The 18915-nt window shown below is 36.1% G+C and overlaps 1 protein-coding gene across 1 annotated transcript in view; it reads left to right on the forward strand.

Moving 5' to 3' along the window:
• The window catches only part of LOC140146415 (scavenger receptor cysteine-rich domain-containing protein DMBT1-like), a 77673-nt gene that overhangs the window by 15743 nt on the left and 43015 nt on the right, over positions 1-18915 (forward strand). Inside the window, exons 2-8 of the mRNA XM_072168258.1 lie at positions 3636-3961; positions 4655-4981; positions 8352-8672; positions 9924-10244; positions 12455-12775; positions 13486-13818; positions 14313-14348. Coding sequence (XP_072024359.1) covers positions 3636-3961; positions 4655-4981; positions 8352-8672; positions 9924-10244; positions 12455-12775; positions 13486-13818; positions 14313-14348 — 1985 coding nt within the window. The remainder of the gene's footprint in view (positions 1-3635; positions 3962-4654; positions 4982-8351; positions 8673-9923; positions 10245-12454; positions 12776-13485; positions 13819-14312; positions 14349-18915) is intronic.

The following is an 18915-nucleotide window of genomic DNA, read 5'->3' on the forward strand; positions in this document are numbered from 1 at the left end:
GTCTTCCCTTGTAAAGACACTAGCAAATTGTGCGTTCAATGCCTCTGCTTTTTCCTTCCCATCGCTAATGATATTATTGTTAACTTTGAGATCTGCGACACCGCTTTCACTTTTACCCAGTCTTTTCATGTATGACCAAAACTGCTTGGTGTTCTCTTTCATTGCAGTGGTAAGATTATTTGCAACAAACTCACGCTCGGATTCATTGAGAGATTTCTTAAGTTCTTTCTGGCAAGACAAAAAAATTTTCCAGTCATCACTACTTTGCGACTTTTTCGCCATGTTAAAAGCCCTCTGCTTCCTGCGTCTGAGTCTGTGGTGTGATCTCTTAAACCATGGCAAACTGTTTGGTTTAGCAGCTGTCTTTTGAGGAATGTGCTTATTCATGACTGTCTTTATTTCACTTTCAAGATTGTCCCACTTTTCTTGCACAGAGACATTTCCCATGCTAAAATACTTGTCCTTGAAGGTACTCAACTCCTCATTAATCAAATCTTCATTTGCCTTCCGCCTGACGAAGTACTTCCGTCTTGGTTGTCTCTTCCATTTTGCTCTCAAATCTATGTCGGTGATTACCATGTAATGATCACTGAGTCCTGGATCAACTTTGACATCTCTCACAAGACTTGAATTATTAGTGAATACAAGATCCAAGATACTGTCTTTTCTTGTAGGTTCCAACACATGCTGGTTTAAACCAAAACCTGTTGTAGTCTCAAGAAGCAGCTCTGCTGTGGATTTAGATGCGGGTGATCGCGGATGACTGTGCTATTTTTCCAGTCAATATTTGCTTGATTGAAGTCGCCTGCCAGGATAATGTTATAGCCCTTGCCTTTCTTTTCAATTTTGTCAAGAGAAACCTCAAGATCGGTGACAAATTTTACATTGTCATGTTTATGTTTATAACCGGTGCCAATCAGTAGCGAGTGGCGCCCCTGGAGTTCAAGTTGGTTCCACATGAGTTCATTTTCTGTTTCAAATTCTTCCCGCCTTGTCATGATGAGATCCTTCTTGCACGCAAGTAGAACTCCACCATGGATCCCCTCTTGCCTATCCTTCCTAAACACATCATACGAGTCCGGGAGGATTTCAGAATTTTTAATGTTCGGCGAAAGCCAAGTTTCGGTGCCTTGAATGATATCAGGTTTATATTGTTCAATAAGCACTTTGATATCGGCCGATTTGTTACCAATACTCTGGAAGTTCAGTAACATAATACGTATTGATTCCCTGCTACTCTTCTTTGTTTTTGCTTTATTAGAAGAAACTTTTTTTTTGCTTTTTTACCGGGGGTACTGCGATCAGGAATCTGACAGTGGTCGTCAGATACGTCAGAGAAGGTTGAATTTCCATCGTCATTGTCACTCAAACTGGAAAATTGGTTGCTGGTACTGCAATCCAAAAATGAATTGAATAGGGAGTCTGAGAAATTCATTATGTCACACATTGGGCATATCCAGGTGCAATTTTTTCCTTCGAATTGTAAATAAGTTTCATTATCAACTCCACCACATTGCGCATGGATCCACTTTTCACAGTTGTCACACTCCAGTCCCTGTTGGTATTTTGTCACCAGATTATCACACATACCACAAGGCTCTGGTTTACAAAGTGGGCAAAACCATTCCTGGTTCTGTTTGATAATGTTTTTGTATTCTTTCGAGGAAATATTGGCACAATTTGCATGGTATAAATCGTCACACTCAACACATTGCACTTTTCTGCGATTTTTCATTATTGGAACTTTACAGCTCTCACACTTGACTGGACCAGGGTTTAGATTGATATCACCTGATAACAATAAGATCATGCAGATGCCAATATGTCTGTTTGGACGAAGCTGGATATTGATATATCTTGGTCTAGACAACAATTTATATGTAGTAATATACAAAGTTGAACCTGCTGTACAATCCACTCTAGCTATTGTCTGAGAAAAACCTCCATCCCACGAATTTAACTTGTCTAATGAATGATTTACTTCTGTTTCAGATGTACGCCCGTTCACACACGTCATACAATGTTTCACAAATAAGTAGACTAATACTATGTTCACAACACCACTGATATTCATGATGAGAGTTTTGCTGGAAAATACACACACTTAAACTGGAAAATTATGATTTATCTCCTGCTACTTCTGCTAACGTTTTATGCTGCTGCTGCTGCCAAAAAATTTACAATTGCACAATGTAAACGAAAGATGTATAGTTGACACAAAATGAAATGTTTTGCTGCAAAGATTTGTTCTCCTCTTCAAGTTCAACATACAATGATATGAAAAAATATGAAATGTCTACTTCCCTTTATCTCGAGGTCTGTGAAGTTCATTTGCTTGATTTCTGCTCCGATCTCTGCTCCTGCGCCACACCCTATTTGGTCGGATTCAAAATGGCCGCCGCTTTCCCGCCAAAACCAAAGATGACACAAATCACAAATATTGCACCAATATCACAATGACCCATACACCAGATAATGAAGAAACTATGCTATATTTCAGATGATACACGATTACAAGATGGATGATGATAAATAACATGTATTGCACAAAAATGATCCACCGATGCGATGTCCTCTGCTCTGCTTCTGTACTGTATATGTACTGTCACGCCTACCAATTGCACTCCAAATCCTATTCTGCTGGGCTAAAAATTTTACTGAAGAAACCACCACTGCTGCTTGTAGCCATAAAATACATCCAAAAAGTTCACAAATTTCACATATAACACTGCCACTAGTTGATAAAAATAACTTAAAGATGGTTGAAGACACGATGAAAAGATTGCACGTTCCGTTGCTGTGTTGCACTTGAAGATCCTTGCTTGTTGGTTGATAATGTAAACTCCGCCGAATTCCTCTCTCTGCTTCCCGGTGACTCGTTGGTCTTCACACTCGAAGTTAAAAATACATCAAAGTTCTCAACATAAATTCACAGTTACTCCACAAAGTTCACTATATTAAACATCCAATGATAAAAGCCAGTTAGGCAATGAAGACATCCAAAAATTTTGAAAAATATATGCAAAAAGTTGATTAAAAAAGAGAGAGCTCCGGAGCTCCAGAAAAACACGTCTAGCTTGCACGAAGTCACCGATACAAAGGTCATGAAAACGTTTTGAAAACGTTATTGCAAATATTCTGGGCGAACATTTTTCGCAAAATATTATTTCAACCCCAAAATAAAATTCTGTTTAGAATGTTTTGTTTCAAGTTTTCAAAAATGTTTTTGGAATGTTATTAAAACGTTTTTATACCCTTTATATATGCCGACATTTAAACGTTTGCTGTAAAACATTTTGTGTTTGCTGGGTATGCAGCTACAAACATGTTTGGTTTTATTCAAATAAGTATAACTCGGGTTTGAGTATGCAAATACAACTTTTTTTTTTCATATTCGACGTTAAGAATCTGCTCTTTTCAATGATATTTTCATTAACAGCGTACTTTTTCTAGATTTTGTACAAAAGCTCCACAAATATGGCTTCTTTTTTAATCGGCTTGTACACCATGTACACTCTGACAATGTATATTGGCTTATAAATCACGCGGGACTCTTTCTTTTTTCGTTTTGTTTTGAACGACAACAGCTACATGTTAATATAATTATACACAAATCGATACTTCTTATATCACAGGGCCAACTCAATATCGTATTGTCGGTGGAAGCAATTCTTCCGAGGTCGAGTTGAGCTTCTTGTTAGTAACATCTGGGGTACCGTATGTGATAACAGTTGGGATGCAAAGGATGCAAAGGTAATATGTCAGCAGCTTGGGCTTCCACATGCATCACCTGCAGCTCTTAAGGGTGCTTTTTTTGGACCAGGATATGTAGTTATATGGATGGATAATGTGGGATGTTATGGAACTGAAAGCAGTTTGGGCCAATGCAGCCATGGTGGATTGGGAGTCTCTGCTTCTACGTGTGCACATTCAAGAGATGCTGGAGTCATTTGCACTGACGGTACGTAAAAAGTAAAAATCTATTTTGATGACCTTTGCATACCCATAAACACCTGCGCATGCGCGTGTATACCCATACACAATTTCAAACGCACGTGTGTACCCACAAAGAGTTGCACACGCGCGTGCGCACCCATAAACAACACTTTTCCATAAACTCTATTCCAACAAGTAGGACCTCATTTTTTTTAGCCACAGACCATCTATATTGACCAATTAAGTGGTTGACTTTCGCGGTTCATCTTTATTGAGCAATATAAATGGTATGTGGCTAAAATAAAATTAGGTCCTACTCGTCGGGCCAATAAACACTCGCGAACTCGCGTGTGTACCACAAACAGTGTCTCGCGCGAGAGCGTACCCATAAATACTTGCGCGGAGGTACTGGTATTTTGCCCGGTTAGTGCATCTGATATTTATATCGCGATTGCTGTTGTCATTTTCAAAAAACTTGGTACATTGCAAGTGCACTGTATACATCAAAAATCTGCTCTTTTCAATGATATTCTCATTTACAGCGCGGGAATCCTTCTAGAATTTGTATAAAAGCGCCACAAACATAAGTTTACTTCTTTTTGAATCAGCTTTTACGCTCTGACAATGTGTATTGGCTTATAAAATGGCATTTTGACTTGAACGTCAACAGCTACATGTTAATATATAAATACACACATCGATACTTCTTATATCACAGGGCCAACTCAATATCGTATTGTCAGTGGAAGCAATTCTAACGAGGGTCGAGTTGAGCTTCTTGTTAGTAACATCTGGGGTACCGTATGTGATAACAGTTGGGATGCAAAGGATGCAAAGGTAATATGTCAGCAGCTTGGGCTTCCACATGCATCACCTGCAGCTCTTAAGGATGCCTTTTTTGGACACGGATATGGAGTTATATGGATGGATAATGTGGGATGTTATGGAACTGAAAGCAGCTTGGGCCAATGCAGCCATAATGGATTGGGAGTCTCTGCTTCTACGTGTACACATTCTAGAGATGCTGGAGTCATTTGCACTGACGGTACGTAAAAAGAAATCATGAAAAATATAAGAGGTAGACTTACTGATTTTGCGGTTCATGTGCAACCTGGTCTCCTATCTAAACTAAAGTAATTTTGCCATTCTTAATATGTATACTTTTATGTGATTTAGACCAAACGTAACAGCATACAAGAAATATTTTTAAACAAAACAAACAAACAAAAAACAAAAACAAATAAAGCGCGCATAAGGCATGTATGTAATTGCCACACCATGAAGCTATCGTTAGCAAAAAATAAAACAAACACCACCCCAACATGCCCAAGGGATACTCTAATTTTAAGATAATGATTTGCTTCAAAGTTTGGAATATAGGCCGATAAGTTACGCATCAAGAGAGCAGGTCTTTCTGCTGCTTCAATCATTAACACTGTATAAACAAAATATGTACGTTTATACATAGTTGTTTTTGAGACCATTGACTAAATGGGAAATACTAATAACGTCAAGTTTATTGTTTCCCTGCATAATTTAAGAAAATTATATTATTCAGTGAATAAAATATAATAAGTGCTGCAGATTATAAAATTATATGTTTCAACAATTAAATGAACGGCCATGTGAAGCAGATCATCTGTTTCATGAAAATAAAGGTACTGGATCTGGAATGAGCGTTTTAAGCGTTTCGAAAGTATTTTTGTGGGACATGAGAGAACACCAGACATATCGAATTGCATTCTGAATACGCAGAATGTCTTTCTGATATCAAATAATTTTCATTTTGTGAAATTCAAGATATAATACAAATTTTATGACAAATTATTAAAATTTGATAATTTTTACATTCTTGATATATAACAGTCCTCGAAGTAAATTTATAAATCTAATGATATATTCTTAAAGTGTGTGTAGCTGGGAGGAAAAGCCGACGATCAAATGAAAATGTTGACCTTTCATATTGAAGACATGAAGATATGGATATTTTCCCAAAAAGTCCTAATAATTTTTTGGTGTTTTGGGAAAAAAATCCATATTTTCAATACGAAAGGTCAAAATTTTCAATTGATCGTCGGCATTTCATCCCACCTACATACACTTCAAGTGTAAATCATCAGGTTTATAAAGTTTACTTGTTAAATATCAAAAATATCAATTTTTAAAGATTTGCCATAAAATGTGTATTACATTGCGAATTTCAAAAAATCAAAATTATTTGATATCAGAAGGACATTCTTCGTATTTAGAATTCAATTCGATATGTCTGATGTGCTCTAATGTCCCACAATAAATACTGTCCAAACGTTCATACCCCATCCCTTAAGCAAAATAGATTTTTTACATGTTTATGTATAAAAGGAAAGTTCTGCTGAATAAATGAACACAACATTATACAGATTTGAAGTTACTGATGTTTTTTTTGTTTTTGTCGATGAAATACATTAAAAAAAAAAAAAAGATCTAAAAGGGTTAATTCATAAAAAAAAAATACAACGTATAAAGGTTTTTTATGCGTAACATTTTACAAATTATTGATTTTTTCAGTTAAAAGTGGTCTTCATATCAAAACAAGAGCATTTATTTAGAACTTACGGATAATGCCACAATGTCTTACAGGAACCTATTTCCTATATGAACCCTGCACTAATTACAATATGTGACCGTACACCACGAATGAGCCGTAAATGTCCTCAATTGTATTCTGAGTTACAGTGTAAAATGGGCATGAAGGTCATATTCATAGGTATTTCAATTTGGTGCTACGTGTATCTCATTAAATGAGGTACACGTAGCACCAAATTGAGGTACCTATGAATACGACCTTCATGCCCATTTTACACTGTAACTCAGAATACAATTGAGGACATTTACGGCTCATTCGTGCTGTACGGTCACATATTATTAGTCATTAACTATAACTCTTTTTATTAGGTAAAATTAAATGTTACACATGATAATGAAATAACATGAAAATATCACCGTACCGGTATCTTCTTCAAACTCGGCATGATAATTCACTGAAATGTCACCTAACAAACAACTGAAAATGTATATTGATAACTTTTAAAGATTTTTGAAGGTGACTTCAGATTTCAGATTTAATACAGACTTCAGATACGCCGGAAACGGTAAAAAATCGCAAAACATTTACATGGAAATATGTATTTATCCCTCCTACGAGATTTGCTGGATTTACAATTGTTACGTTTATGCTAACGGATTAGAGACATTGCGATTTTCCAAACGTAGACGTAGACCGTACGTTTTCACGTACGTTAATACGTTCGGTTTTACGTAGCTATACGCTGGCGAAGTGACGTAGTTAATCTGATTAACTACCATAGCAATAGATGAATGCAATTTTGACAATTTTGCCCGCACTACAACGTTCATGCGGTAACAATGCATTGAACCATAGATGTCAAAGAAATGCTTGTCACTTGCACCTGTAATATTAGTCTCTTTGAAAAGAGAGGGTATTATATTCAATTTATTAAATGCTTGAAGACAGGTGATGAGTGCAACCTGCTGTAGTGCAGAGAGATCTATAGAGGTTATCCACGTTACTCATGTGTGACTTCTAACAAAAGGTGCTGGTTCCCGTAGTATGCCTCATTCAAACCAATTCAATGCACAACTTCGGACTTACTTGCATGACTTTGGCGGGCTATTTTGAAACAGTCATGGTTGCACATGCAGGTACTTCTTTTGAAGAGCCCAAACAAGGTATAACCGTCGTTGATAAGATATGCAGCTTATAGAACACGGATAACCTCTTATTCAAAAATTCTATTCATCTATTTCTATGGTAGTTAATCCGATTATGACGTCACTTCGCCAGCGTATACGCTGGCGAAGTTACGTAATAATCGGATTACCTACCATAGCAATAGGTGAAAACAATTTTGTAATATACCGCGCTGCACTGATACGTTCACGCGGTACCTCTGCATTGAACCATATCATGCTGATCACTTGCACCTGTAAGATTAGTATCTTTGAAAAGACCGGTATTGTATTCAATCTATGATTGCAGACATACACAGGTGATGAGTGTAACCTGCTTGTAGTGCAGCGCGATATGTTCAAAATTGTTTTCACCTATTGTTATGGTAGTTAATCCGATTAATAACGTAACTTCGCCAGCGTATAGGGTAGAAATACAACAATACGTGTACTGTGCTGTTCACAATACATATCGCTTTTGACTGCATCAGTGCATGGTACATTGTTCCGAGCTTGTCATCATTGTATTATGGTCTACTTATTTCATGTTTATGGTCTACTTATTTCTACTTATTTCTTCCTTGTATATATATTTTTGAATGATTCTCGTTTGTAATCTTTGCATTTGATCTAAACAAATACCCAAGTCCTTTAACTTACTTTAAATACTATAATGTTGGTTTCAGGGCCAACTCAATATCGCCTTGTCGGTGGCACAAACAATACTGAGGGTCGAGTTGAGTTACTTCTCGGTAATAGATGGGGGACAGTGTGTGATGACTCATGGGATGCAAATGATGCAAGAGTTATATGTCGCCACCTTGGTCTTCCACACGCTTTACCAGTAGCTCTTAAGTCCGCATATTTTGGACAGGGGAGCGGAATAATATGGATGGATAATGTGGAATGTTATGGAACTGAAAGCAGTTTGGATAAATGCAGGCATGCCGGAATGGGCGTTCACAATTGTGGACATAGTAAAGATGCAGGTGTCATCTGCACAGATGGTATGTATGTAAACATCAAAAGTAAATATGATATAAACACATTAACGGAAATAGCAAAAGGAAACCCAGATATGTTCTACACATTTTTTGACCTCACGTGACCCAATAATCCCACATATGTGACCGGCCTCTGCGCGTCAGCCGTAATGTCGGCCCGGTCAATATTGTTTTATTTCGTTTTTATAAAATATATATCATAAGCTTTAAAATGGTATATCATTGGACTTCAAATGATATCCAGAAGCGGGGTTATGGTTTGTTGAACTCTACTCCTTCAACAAAATGGTATTTTTTCGGTTATACGTGTTTCTCTTTCCCACACTGCTGGTAATAAAGTCATTGGCGATCATTTCAAATCATTCCCAAGTCAACGAGGTTCAGGAATGTCTTCTCATTGTTAACTGTTGGTTATACATACCTAGACAAAATACAATGCAATTGTAACCCACCACTTGAACATGATTTAGCCAAAGCAAACAAAGACTAGATCTATTTAATGATTCTATAGAAATAGATAGAAGATTATTATCCTCTTCCGCAATAGGATTATTGATTGGTTTAAACGCTATCAATTGAGAAACACGTGGCGCCTAATTGCGGTACCTATGAATACGACCTTCACGCACATTTTACACTGTATCTCAGAATACAATTTGCCGACTTTACGGCTCATTCGTAGTGTACGCTCACATTTGATAAACAAAAAAAATCCAACAAAATAAAAATTCCTTTTAAAAGGAATAAGGCGAACAAATGAGGAACTGTCAAAATAAAGGTGTAGTAGTACAATGTTACTTCAATGTTAATTTGTCATTATTAGGAGAGGAGTGAAATTTTGATTGAAATAATAATAACGAGGAATGCTGGTGTTGGAAGTTTATTGTTAATACAAAGTGATGATCGTCCTTGATCGTGAAGTTTCTCCGATTTATTTGTGGTATTATTAATGACAAGCATGAGCGTCAATCCGGGGGACGTGGGGGACATGTCTCTTCCAAATTTTGGAAATACAGGCAATATTCGGTAATTTTGGGTAAAATCGTATGCGATTGAAAATTTTCTTTCGCTCCGGGCGCACTTAATCCTCTATACACTTTAAAATTCACCTTGATTAGGGACTAAAATAGTTTAACAAGCTTTGCGCGAACAACTACATATATGTTTTGAATGATTCTCGTTTGTAATCTTTTTATTTGATCTAAACAAATGCCCAAGTCCTTTAACTTACTAATACTATAATGTTGGTTTCAGGGCCAATTCAATATCGCCTTGTCGGTGGCGCAAACAATACTGAGGGTCGAGTTGAGTTACTTCTAGGTAACAGATGGGGGACAGTGTGCGATGACTCGTGGGATGCAAATGATGCAAGAGTTATATGCCGCCACCTTGGTCTTCCACACGCTTCCCCAGTAGCTCTTAAGGCCGCATATTTTGGACAGGGGAACGGAATAATATGGATGGATAATGTGGCATGTTATGGAACTGAAAGCAGTTTGGATAAATGCAGGCATGCCGGAATGGGCGTTCACAATTGTGGACATAGTAAAGATGCAGGTGTCATCTGCACAGATGGTATGTATGTAAACATCAAAAGTAAATATGATATAAACACATTAACGGAAATAGCAAAAGGAAGCCCGAATATGTTCTACACATTTTAGACCTCACGTGACCCAATAATAATCACACATTTGATGAGCAAAAAAAACCCAAAAAACTGCAGATTAAAAGTTTAAAATGAAAAGCTACTCAAGCCAATGTGACATTCCATTCTTTACATTGCTGGTCAATAATAAGCGTTGACATTATTACCAGGCAGTTTATCAATATAAGAACAAAATATTTTTTCATTATAGATTTTTCAAAGTCTATTTTATTTTTCATTTGAGCATATTCTAGCAGTTGATGTTGTTGCAAACTGTGCGTAATAAAACAATAATTTGTTTAAAATATTTTGTTTTTCTGATGACTTGCAGTTAATATAAGATTTCTATTTGTGTGGCTATAGTAAGTGTAAATGATGATGACGACGATGATGATGCTGATGATGGTGATGATGATGGTGATGATGATGGTGTAGATGATGATGATGATGATGGTGATGGTGTTGTTGTTGTTGTTGTTGTTGTTGTTGTTGTTGTTGATGATGATGATGATGATGATGATGATGATGATGATGATGATGGATAATACAAATGAAGTCAGATGATTATTAGAGTTGTGATGGTGACGTTGATGGCAGTGATGAGGATTTAATTTAGTATGAAATTCTCAACCCCCCCCCCTCCCGCACCAACCAGTCAATGTTGTTTTGATACTGAGACAGGAACGGACAATTGGTCTAGTATTGGCTCCAACATTGCTTTGGGGAGGGGGGTTGCAAGCAATATAAATCATTAATGTTTGCCACTCATGTTACTTGTAATGTTAAAACAAAGAGCACGTTTCTATGGTGTCAACTCACAGTAGTACCCTGCTTACTTCTCAATGTATATGTTTTTGCTTAACACGTGTGCTATGAGCTAAAAAAGACATCATCTCCAAATACACAGTTCAGTGACCTCGAAGCCTCCATTCAAGAAGAAAGTTAACCTTCTGTTATAGTTGATGATGTGTTTATACCAAATACCCTCAGAGGTCAATTTATGAGTGCACAAACATTACAAGGTCAACGAACTATGTCTTTATAATTCAAACATTTATGTGACATATGTTCGGCAAGCCCCGGACCAAGGCCAAATCGACTTTTACAATGTTTATTGAAGAGATCAGATATGCATAATCTTAGTTTGCGAGAAGATAAGAGGTCAAATTTTTCCATGTTAAAAATAGAATTACATGCTAGGCATGTTTGTTCGTCTTTGTCGTTTGTGTATAAATTATCATCATCATCATCATCATCGTCGTCGTCGTCATTATCATCGTCGTCGTCGTCGTCATCATCATCATTATCATCATCATCATCATATCATCATCATCATCACATAACTACTAGCCACAATCCCATACCAAGGAAAATAAAATCATATCAATTTTGCTGCAAGTCCTCAGAGAAAATTAATATACAAATATTTACAATCATGTTTTATTACAACGTATCTAATAGGAATTTACATACAACCATGACAACTGCTAAATTAAGCTGAAATGAAGAAAAAATAGACTATTAAAAAATCTATATTGAAAATAAATATTGTTTAAGCATCATTGTGTTGTTGGGAGAGAAACGAGACAATCCATATTTTAATATTGCCGACACCCGATGTGTTAGTTGTCGACAGAAAAGCAGCCATACGCTGTACCTTTGAGCAGTAAAACTTTCAGGATATGTAACATATGTGCTATGACACCAAGTTTATTTGAATCGTAGTAGAGATGTGCAGTGTTGCATTGAGCACATCAGTTCAGCTGTTGATTTCCCACCCGCGGTCCTGTCTTTGGTCAGTGTGTGTTTACTGTGCAAAAAAACACAACGTATGCTCCACGCTGGGGATATGAAAATTAAAGCCTATTTGAAACATACCCTTTTGCTAGACCCAGATATGATATGTGTGGTGGAATATTATATAGAAATGATATTGATGGCCAGATACAAAACCAGCACATTCTTTAAATTTCCATAATATCACAGAACATTTATTACGTGAAACCAACGAATCCATTTTTCGCTTTTAATGATAATCTTAATAAGAAAAAAATATAAAACAATACCAAACATTTACCCATCGTGTAATACACAACGCGGTGTTTACTGATTCAGCTGATTTACCTTTGTCTTTCAGGGCCAACCCAATACCGTCTTGTTGAAGGCAACACTACTAGTGAAGGTCGAGTTGAACTATATTTAGGTGACAGGTGGGGGACAGTGTGCGACGACTATTGGGGATCAAATGATGCAAAGGTTATATGTCGCCAGCTGGGACTTCCGCATGAAGCTGCGACAGCTCTGACGAACGCATACTTTGGACAAGGATCTGGATTTATTTGGATGGATAATGTAGCATGTATTGGTATTGAAAGCACATTGGACCAATGTGGCAATCGTGGATGGGGAGTTCATGATTGTAGACACAACCAAGATGCAGGTGTAATTTGCGCGAATGGTATGATTCTAAAGAATAATATCAATACTCAACTAGCACATATAACAACACCACGACAACCACCATAATGACCACGAACAAGAATCACTAAAACCTTTATCAGTGACTGATCCAGAGCACCTTCTGCCGGGGGAAGGAACCCCATGCCACGCAAATTCAAACATTTCCCTAGGAGTCGAAAATGTATTGCTTACTTTTATGTAAAAATCGCGCTTTATCAAAAAATTGTCGCAATTCGGTTAAAATAATATTATTTCATTTTATTTATTTTTTCTTTCTTTCTTCTTTTCTTTCTTCCTTTCTTTCTTTCTTTCTTTCTTTCTTTCTTTCTTTCTTTCTTTCTTTCTTTCTTTCTTTCTTTCTTTCTTTCTTTCTTTCTTTCTTTCTTTCTTTCTTTCTTTCTTTCTTTCTTTCTTTCTTTCTTTCTTTCTTTCTTTCTTTCTTTCTTTCTTTCTTTCTTTCTTTCTTTCTTTCTTTCTTTCTTTCTTTCTTTCTTTCTTTCTTTCTTTCTTTCTTTCTTTCTTTCTTTCTTTCTTTCTTTCCACTGGCTACCACCACTAACGCTAAGATTACTACCACATCTACAAGGCCCATAAACAAATTTTTAAATCAGCCCACCTTATTTCCAACGCTGATCACACCCCTCCCACATCAAATCCGTAGATTAATAATTACAGCTAACATTCTAATATTTCCATTTTTGTGTTCAGGTCCAGCACAGTATCGCCTTGTCGGCGGAAGTGGTTCAAATGAGGGTCGAGTTGAGGTAGGTGTTGGCAGCGTCTGGGGAACAGTATGCGGTTATGGTGCGGCCTGGGATGTAAATGATGCAAAGGTAATATGTCGCCATCTTGAACTTCCCCATGGTTCACCAGAAGCGATCAGCAATGCTTTCTTTGGACAAGGAACTGGACCAATATTGATGGATAATGTAGGATGTACAGGAATGGAAATGAGTTTGGACAGATGCACCCATAGAGGGTGGGGAGTTTATGATCAGTTATGTGGACATAGCCATGATGTAGGTGTCATTTGCTCTGATGGTACGTTCCTGGTAGGCTAGTTCTCCTCTACTTTTTAAAAATGTCTAAAAAATTTGTCATATACACCAGTTTCAGGGCTCGGTCATCCACCGCATGCACAGTATGTTTTGTGGGACATAAACTTCATGTGATGGTTGGCTTTTCCTTGCAGTTACATACACTTTAAGTACATATTATTAGAGTTATAAATCACTTCGCCATAAAATGTGTATTAGATCCGAAATTATTTTGATATTCCTCGTATTCAGAATGGAAACATATTGTGAAAAGGTGGGTGACCGAGCCCTTAACTAAGAACATAATTTAACAACAACAACGAAAATGACGTAAAAAAGCCCAACAATATTCTTCGTGTTTTCATCCTTTTTTCAAAACTGGTCCAATTTCATTCTTATTTTCGCTTTGTTTTTTTGTCGTCTATAGGTCCTAAATCTTTCAATTTCTCCACTCTAATTTAATATAATGTACATTTTACCTTGCTTGAATTTTCCCAGGTGCAATCACTGGAACTGAAACGTATCAAACAAAAGGTACGTAACCGATAGGTATAATTTGTATAGTGTGGTCACAATTAAGATACATATAAATAAAAGTTTGCAATTTGGTGTGTTTGATATGCTCTCCGGTCCCAAAAAATACTGTGCAAATGTGGGTGACCGAGCCCTTAACTAAGACTATAATTTATCAACAACAACAACAACAATTACGTTAAAAAGTTCCAAAAATATTCTTCTTCGTGTCTTCATTCTTTTCAAACTTAGTCCCATTCCATTCTTATTTTCGCTTTGATATCTTTTCGTCTATACACTAGGAGACATTTTAACGTGAAAAATCTGTGATCGTTTGAAAATTCGGTGAAAAATCTTCGTTGTATCACAGATTTTTCACAGACTACACACCTTTGTTCCATAACCATTAAGGTATAGGACATTTTTTGTTTTTGATATAGCCCCCGAATGAAATGTATTTAATTATGTTTGTATTCACTCAGGTAGCATTGTGTGTGAATTTTACATCCGGACTAGAGGCTATTCTGTTTTTTATGGGCATTTTAGTGTCTAAAATCAGCTATGGCATGATTTAGGGAGTAATATCAATGTGAGGATTTTGCACCGCACTCACATTACCGCCCTCTACAGTCTCTGCACATTTAAGCTTTCATCCCTTCGATATTCAGTATCGAAGTTACGTAATGTTACTATGTCAACGGGATCACGCGCTAGAGTAATGAACCACGATCGAAATGATCACCACATAAAGTATATGGCACTCGAAGGCATACCAAAGTAGCGTGATCCGGTAACCAAGAGAATTACGTAACCACTTCGATGCTGAATAGGCCTTATGTCACAAGGATGTCCGTTTAGGTAATCTACAATCTCTCCACATTTTTCGCATGCATGGTATTCTACAAGCTTTCATCCCCTCGATATTTGTAACAAGGTTGTCTGTTTAGGTAAGCAAGATTTTTAACGTCAATATTGATTCATGCAGGTATGCCAATCTGTTTATGTTGATATTATTATTTTTCGTATTGTAAGCTTATTGTTTACTTTTAGCGTCGATGTTGTCAATGTATAGAACTTGGACAATTGTATTCACTAATAAATTCATATATTCCCTCAATATTTCATGTATTTATTTGACGGTACTTTTAGTGTTGATGTTAAGTAGTATGTGTTGATGTTAAGTAGTATGTGTAGATCCATACTTTTGATGATATCCATCTATTCATTCATTCATTTATTCATTCATCCATTCATCCATTCATTCATTCATTGATATATTCATCCAATCATTCATATATTCCTCCAATCACTCTTTCATTTATTTTTTTAACATTATGTTATTCTTATATATCAAATACAATATTTAAATAGTATTTTGCTAACAATTGTAATATACTATAGATTAGTGTAAAGGGCCAAACAAAGCATTATGTGAATATAAACAATCTGCATGTCCTGACTACATCATCGTACATGATAAAGTAACTATATTTTCAATTATAAAGTATAACTCAAACTGGGTTATACAATATTAATATATAGTTAGTTTTATAAGATTATGGCTCGTTTGCACGAAAACATTTTTATTCATAAATGATATAGCCTAAATGCATTTGACCTAACGAAATTGCAAATCGGTGAACTTGACCTTATACTCTGTCACAGTAAATTAAAGGTCAGTAACTGAAAATCAGAAAACATCAACTGTAAAAAGTTCAAGTTCGTTCCAGTTAAGATGTTCATACATACGTGCGATTGTCGTGCAATCTCGCATTCAAGGCAGCAAACACACGTAATATTTTTTTAGCTTGCTTAGTAAGCAAGGAAGCAATTGAAAAGATATATTAAAATATAATAATCAATTTAATTATAATATGCTTGGAATAGCGTCATCTCTGGTGGTTAAACAGACTTGTTGTTTTCATACCTTATATAGGTCTTCATGATGTAAAGTATGAATGTTTAATATTTAGGTATAATATAACTGCATGATAATAGATAATAGAGTATCAATTAAATCCTCTTTTGATGACATTTTCAGTAGGTATCTGCACTATAAACACTAAAATAAAACACGATGAAGCCTAATTGATTATGATATGTGTAGCCTAAGTGAACTAATTTATGAATCATGAGAAATATGAACTGATCCATTTAACTCGTCAAAGCCTCGTTGAATTGAAAAATATTCTTACCATTGAACTCAAACATTCAATATTTGTATACTATTTTGATAGATGATTTTTTTAGGCAAAGTTATTAATAATAAATATGATTATGCATATTACACGTGCATATGCATCTATAATTTTTCTTATAACATATGCATAGATAGATCATTGCATATGCATATATTATTATGCATGTTTCATATAATATTACATATGCAACATGCATATATAATTATTCATATTACAAATGCATATGCATTAAGTATCTATGCATATTGCATATTGGATAAGCATAGACAATATGCATATACATATTACAACGTGCATATTATGAGTGCATATTGCATGAGTGCATACCGTAAACGTTCGCCTAATGGCGCTCTGGAGTTCATGGAAATGAGAGAGCGCCATCCCTGTAAAAGCCGACTATTATCACTGAGCATTAAGGGCACGTGTAGTTAAAGGGTGAAACCTATCGACACATACAATTATGAACAAGATCGAACAAACTTGTTCATGATAATGCGGTTATCATTCACCTGATACGTTGTGGCCCAGTGAGCTGAGCATTAGACTATAGTGCGAGGATAAAGAGAACTTGTGGAGAAGATTGATGGTTCGAATCTCATGCAGTAATTTCTGACAGATTATGATGTCTGATTGGAGGAAATTTTATTTTCTATTTTCTTGATTTAATCTTTAACATTGTTTATATAATTTTATTATTTTATCTTTAAAGTGTATTTTTTTCATGATTCTTTGTTTTTATCGTTTCATTTTAGAGTAACTCAATCCATTCAATCAAATGTTGTAATGAACCTATTTGATTGTATAGGCATTTGTTATGTGTGTGAGACGAACTGTCTTTCAATTCGCGTGAGTGTCCTTGCCTATGCATCAGTGGCCATAAGGTATATCATTTTATTCAAAAGGGGGGGGGGGTCAAATATACGGGGGTCATAAAGTCTTGGAAAGAATAATAGGATGGGGTCATAAAATGTTTTATGACCAAAATGTAAAGAGTCACACGATGACCACAGAAAGTGTGTTATTTTATTCAAAAAGACTGATTTCAATACAATTTTTGGGTTTGGGATCATAAAATGTTTGTTGCCGAAATAGGGGGTGCGCAATTTTATTGACGCAGATTTTTTGTAAATTTGGGACCCCCTTTCGAAAAAAATGATAGCCCTCTAAGAGGATTCAAAAGATAACCTCTGCCCCAATAATCCCTAGCTATATTTGTTTGAAACTGTTCCACGGAGGATGTATCATAATAGGCCCAGTCTTCAAATGATATAAATAAAATTTGAATGAGTGAACGAACAAAATCATGCAACGACCAACTGAATAGAGGCTGTGCATATGACGTATCATCCCGTAAATATGGCGGACTACTCAAATGCATTCAACAAAAGCATGATTGCATCACCACGACAGTTCGTCTCACACACATAACAAAATGCACTACGATTAAATAGGTTGATGACAACATTTGATTGAATGGACTGCACTATGGGGGCTATCCTTGTAAACCGGTTCAAATCCTTTGTTTGGAGCCAATCAATAAACGCAAGGCTATGGCTAGGATTCCACAACACAATAAGGCGCTTTGGCAGGCACACAATACCCTAATGGCTTTCCATATTATGTGCACTCAACAACTATTCAGTATCGAAGCCCGGTATCGAAGTTACGTAATGTTACTATGTCAACGGGATCACGCGCTTAAGTAATGAACCACGATCGAAAGAATCAGTACACAAAAAAGGCATACCAAAATAGCGTGATCGTAATGATCGCCATACAAACAGTGCTTGGTTCCGATACCATCACGGAGTTACGTAACTACTTCGTGGTCTGATAGTTATATGATCAATGGTCTGATCTACTTGGGTTCGATCATAATGCATAAATGAATAAAGTAATGTAGTTACACAATTTGAAACATTCAGGCCGTTCTATTTTTTAAAGGTCATTTAACTGTTAAATGTAGTGGAATATATCACGCATTGCTAGGTAGCAGGTGGAGCAAATTTTGTCAGCGGTTTTTGTTGCCGTTTGTTCGCAGTGCCTATTTATCTATAAAAAAAAAAAAAAAAATTAAAATTAAATTAAAAAAATTCACAATACTCGTTCGTAAAATGGGGACAAAATCCAAAAACATTTCTTGACCCTTCTTCACATAATAGTGGGAGCAGAAATCAAGATTCGAACAAGTACCATTCACCATTCAAGGCGCACCCTCTACCGACTGAGCTAACGGGTCAGACAATAGAAGGGTGTAATTTTGAACTGAAGAATATTAAAAAAATATGAAGAAATTACAAAAAGATTTACCAAAATAAGTTAGGTATAACGTATTAATCGATTTACAAATTAAGTCCAATGGCACTTTGAGAAAGAATACCTGAAGA

This window comes from Amphiura filiformis, chromosome 2 (genome assembly GCF_039555335.1).
Source record: "Amphiura filiformis chromosome 2, Afil_fr2py, whole genome shotgun sequence".
NCBI lineage: Eukaryota > Metazoa > Echinodermata > Ophiuroidea > Amphilepidida > Amphiuridae > Amphiura > Amphiura filiformis.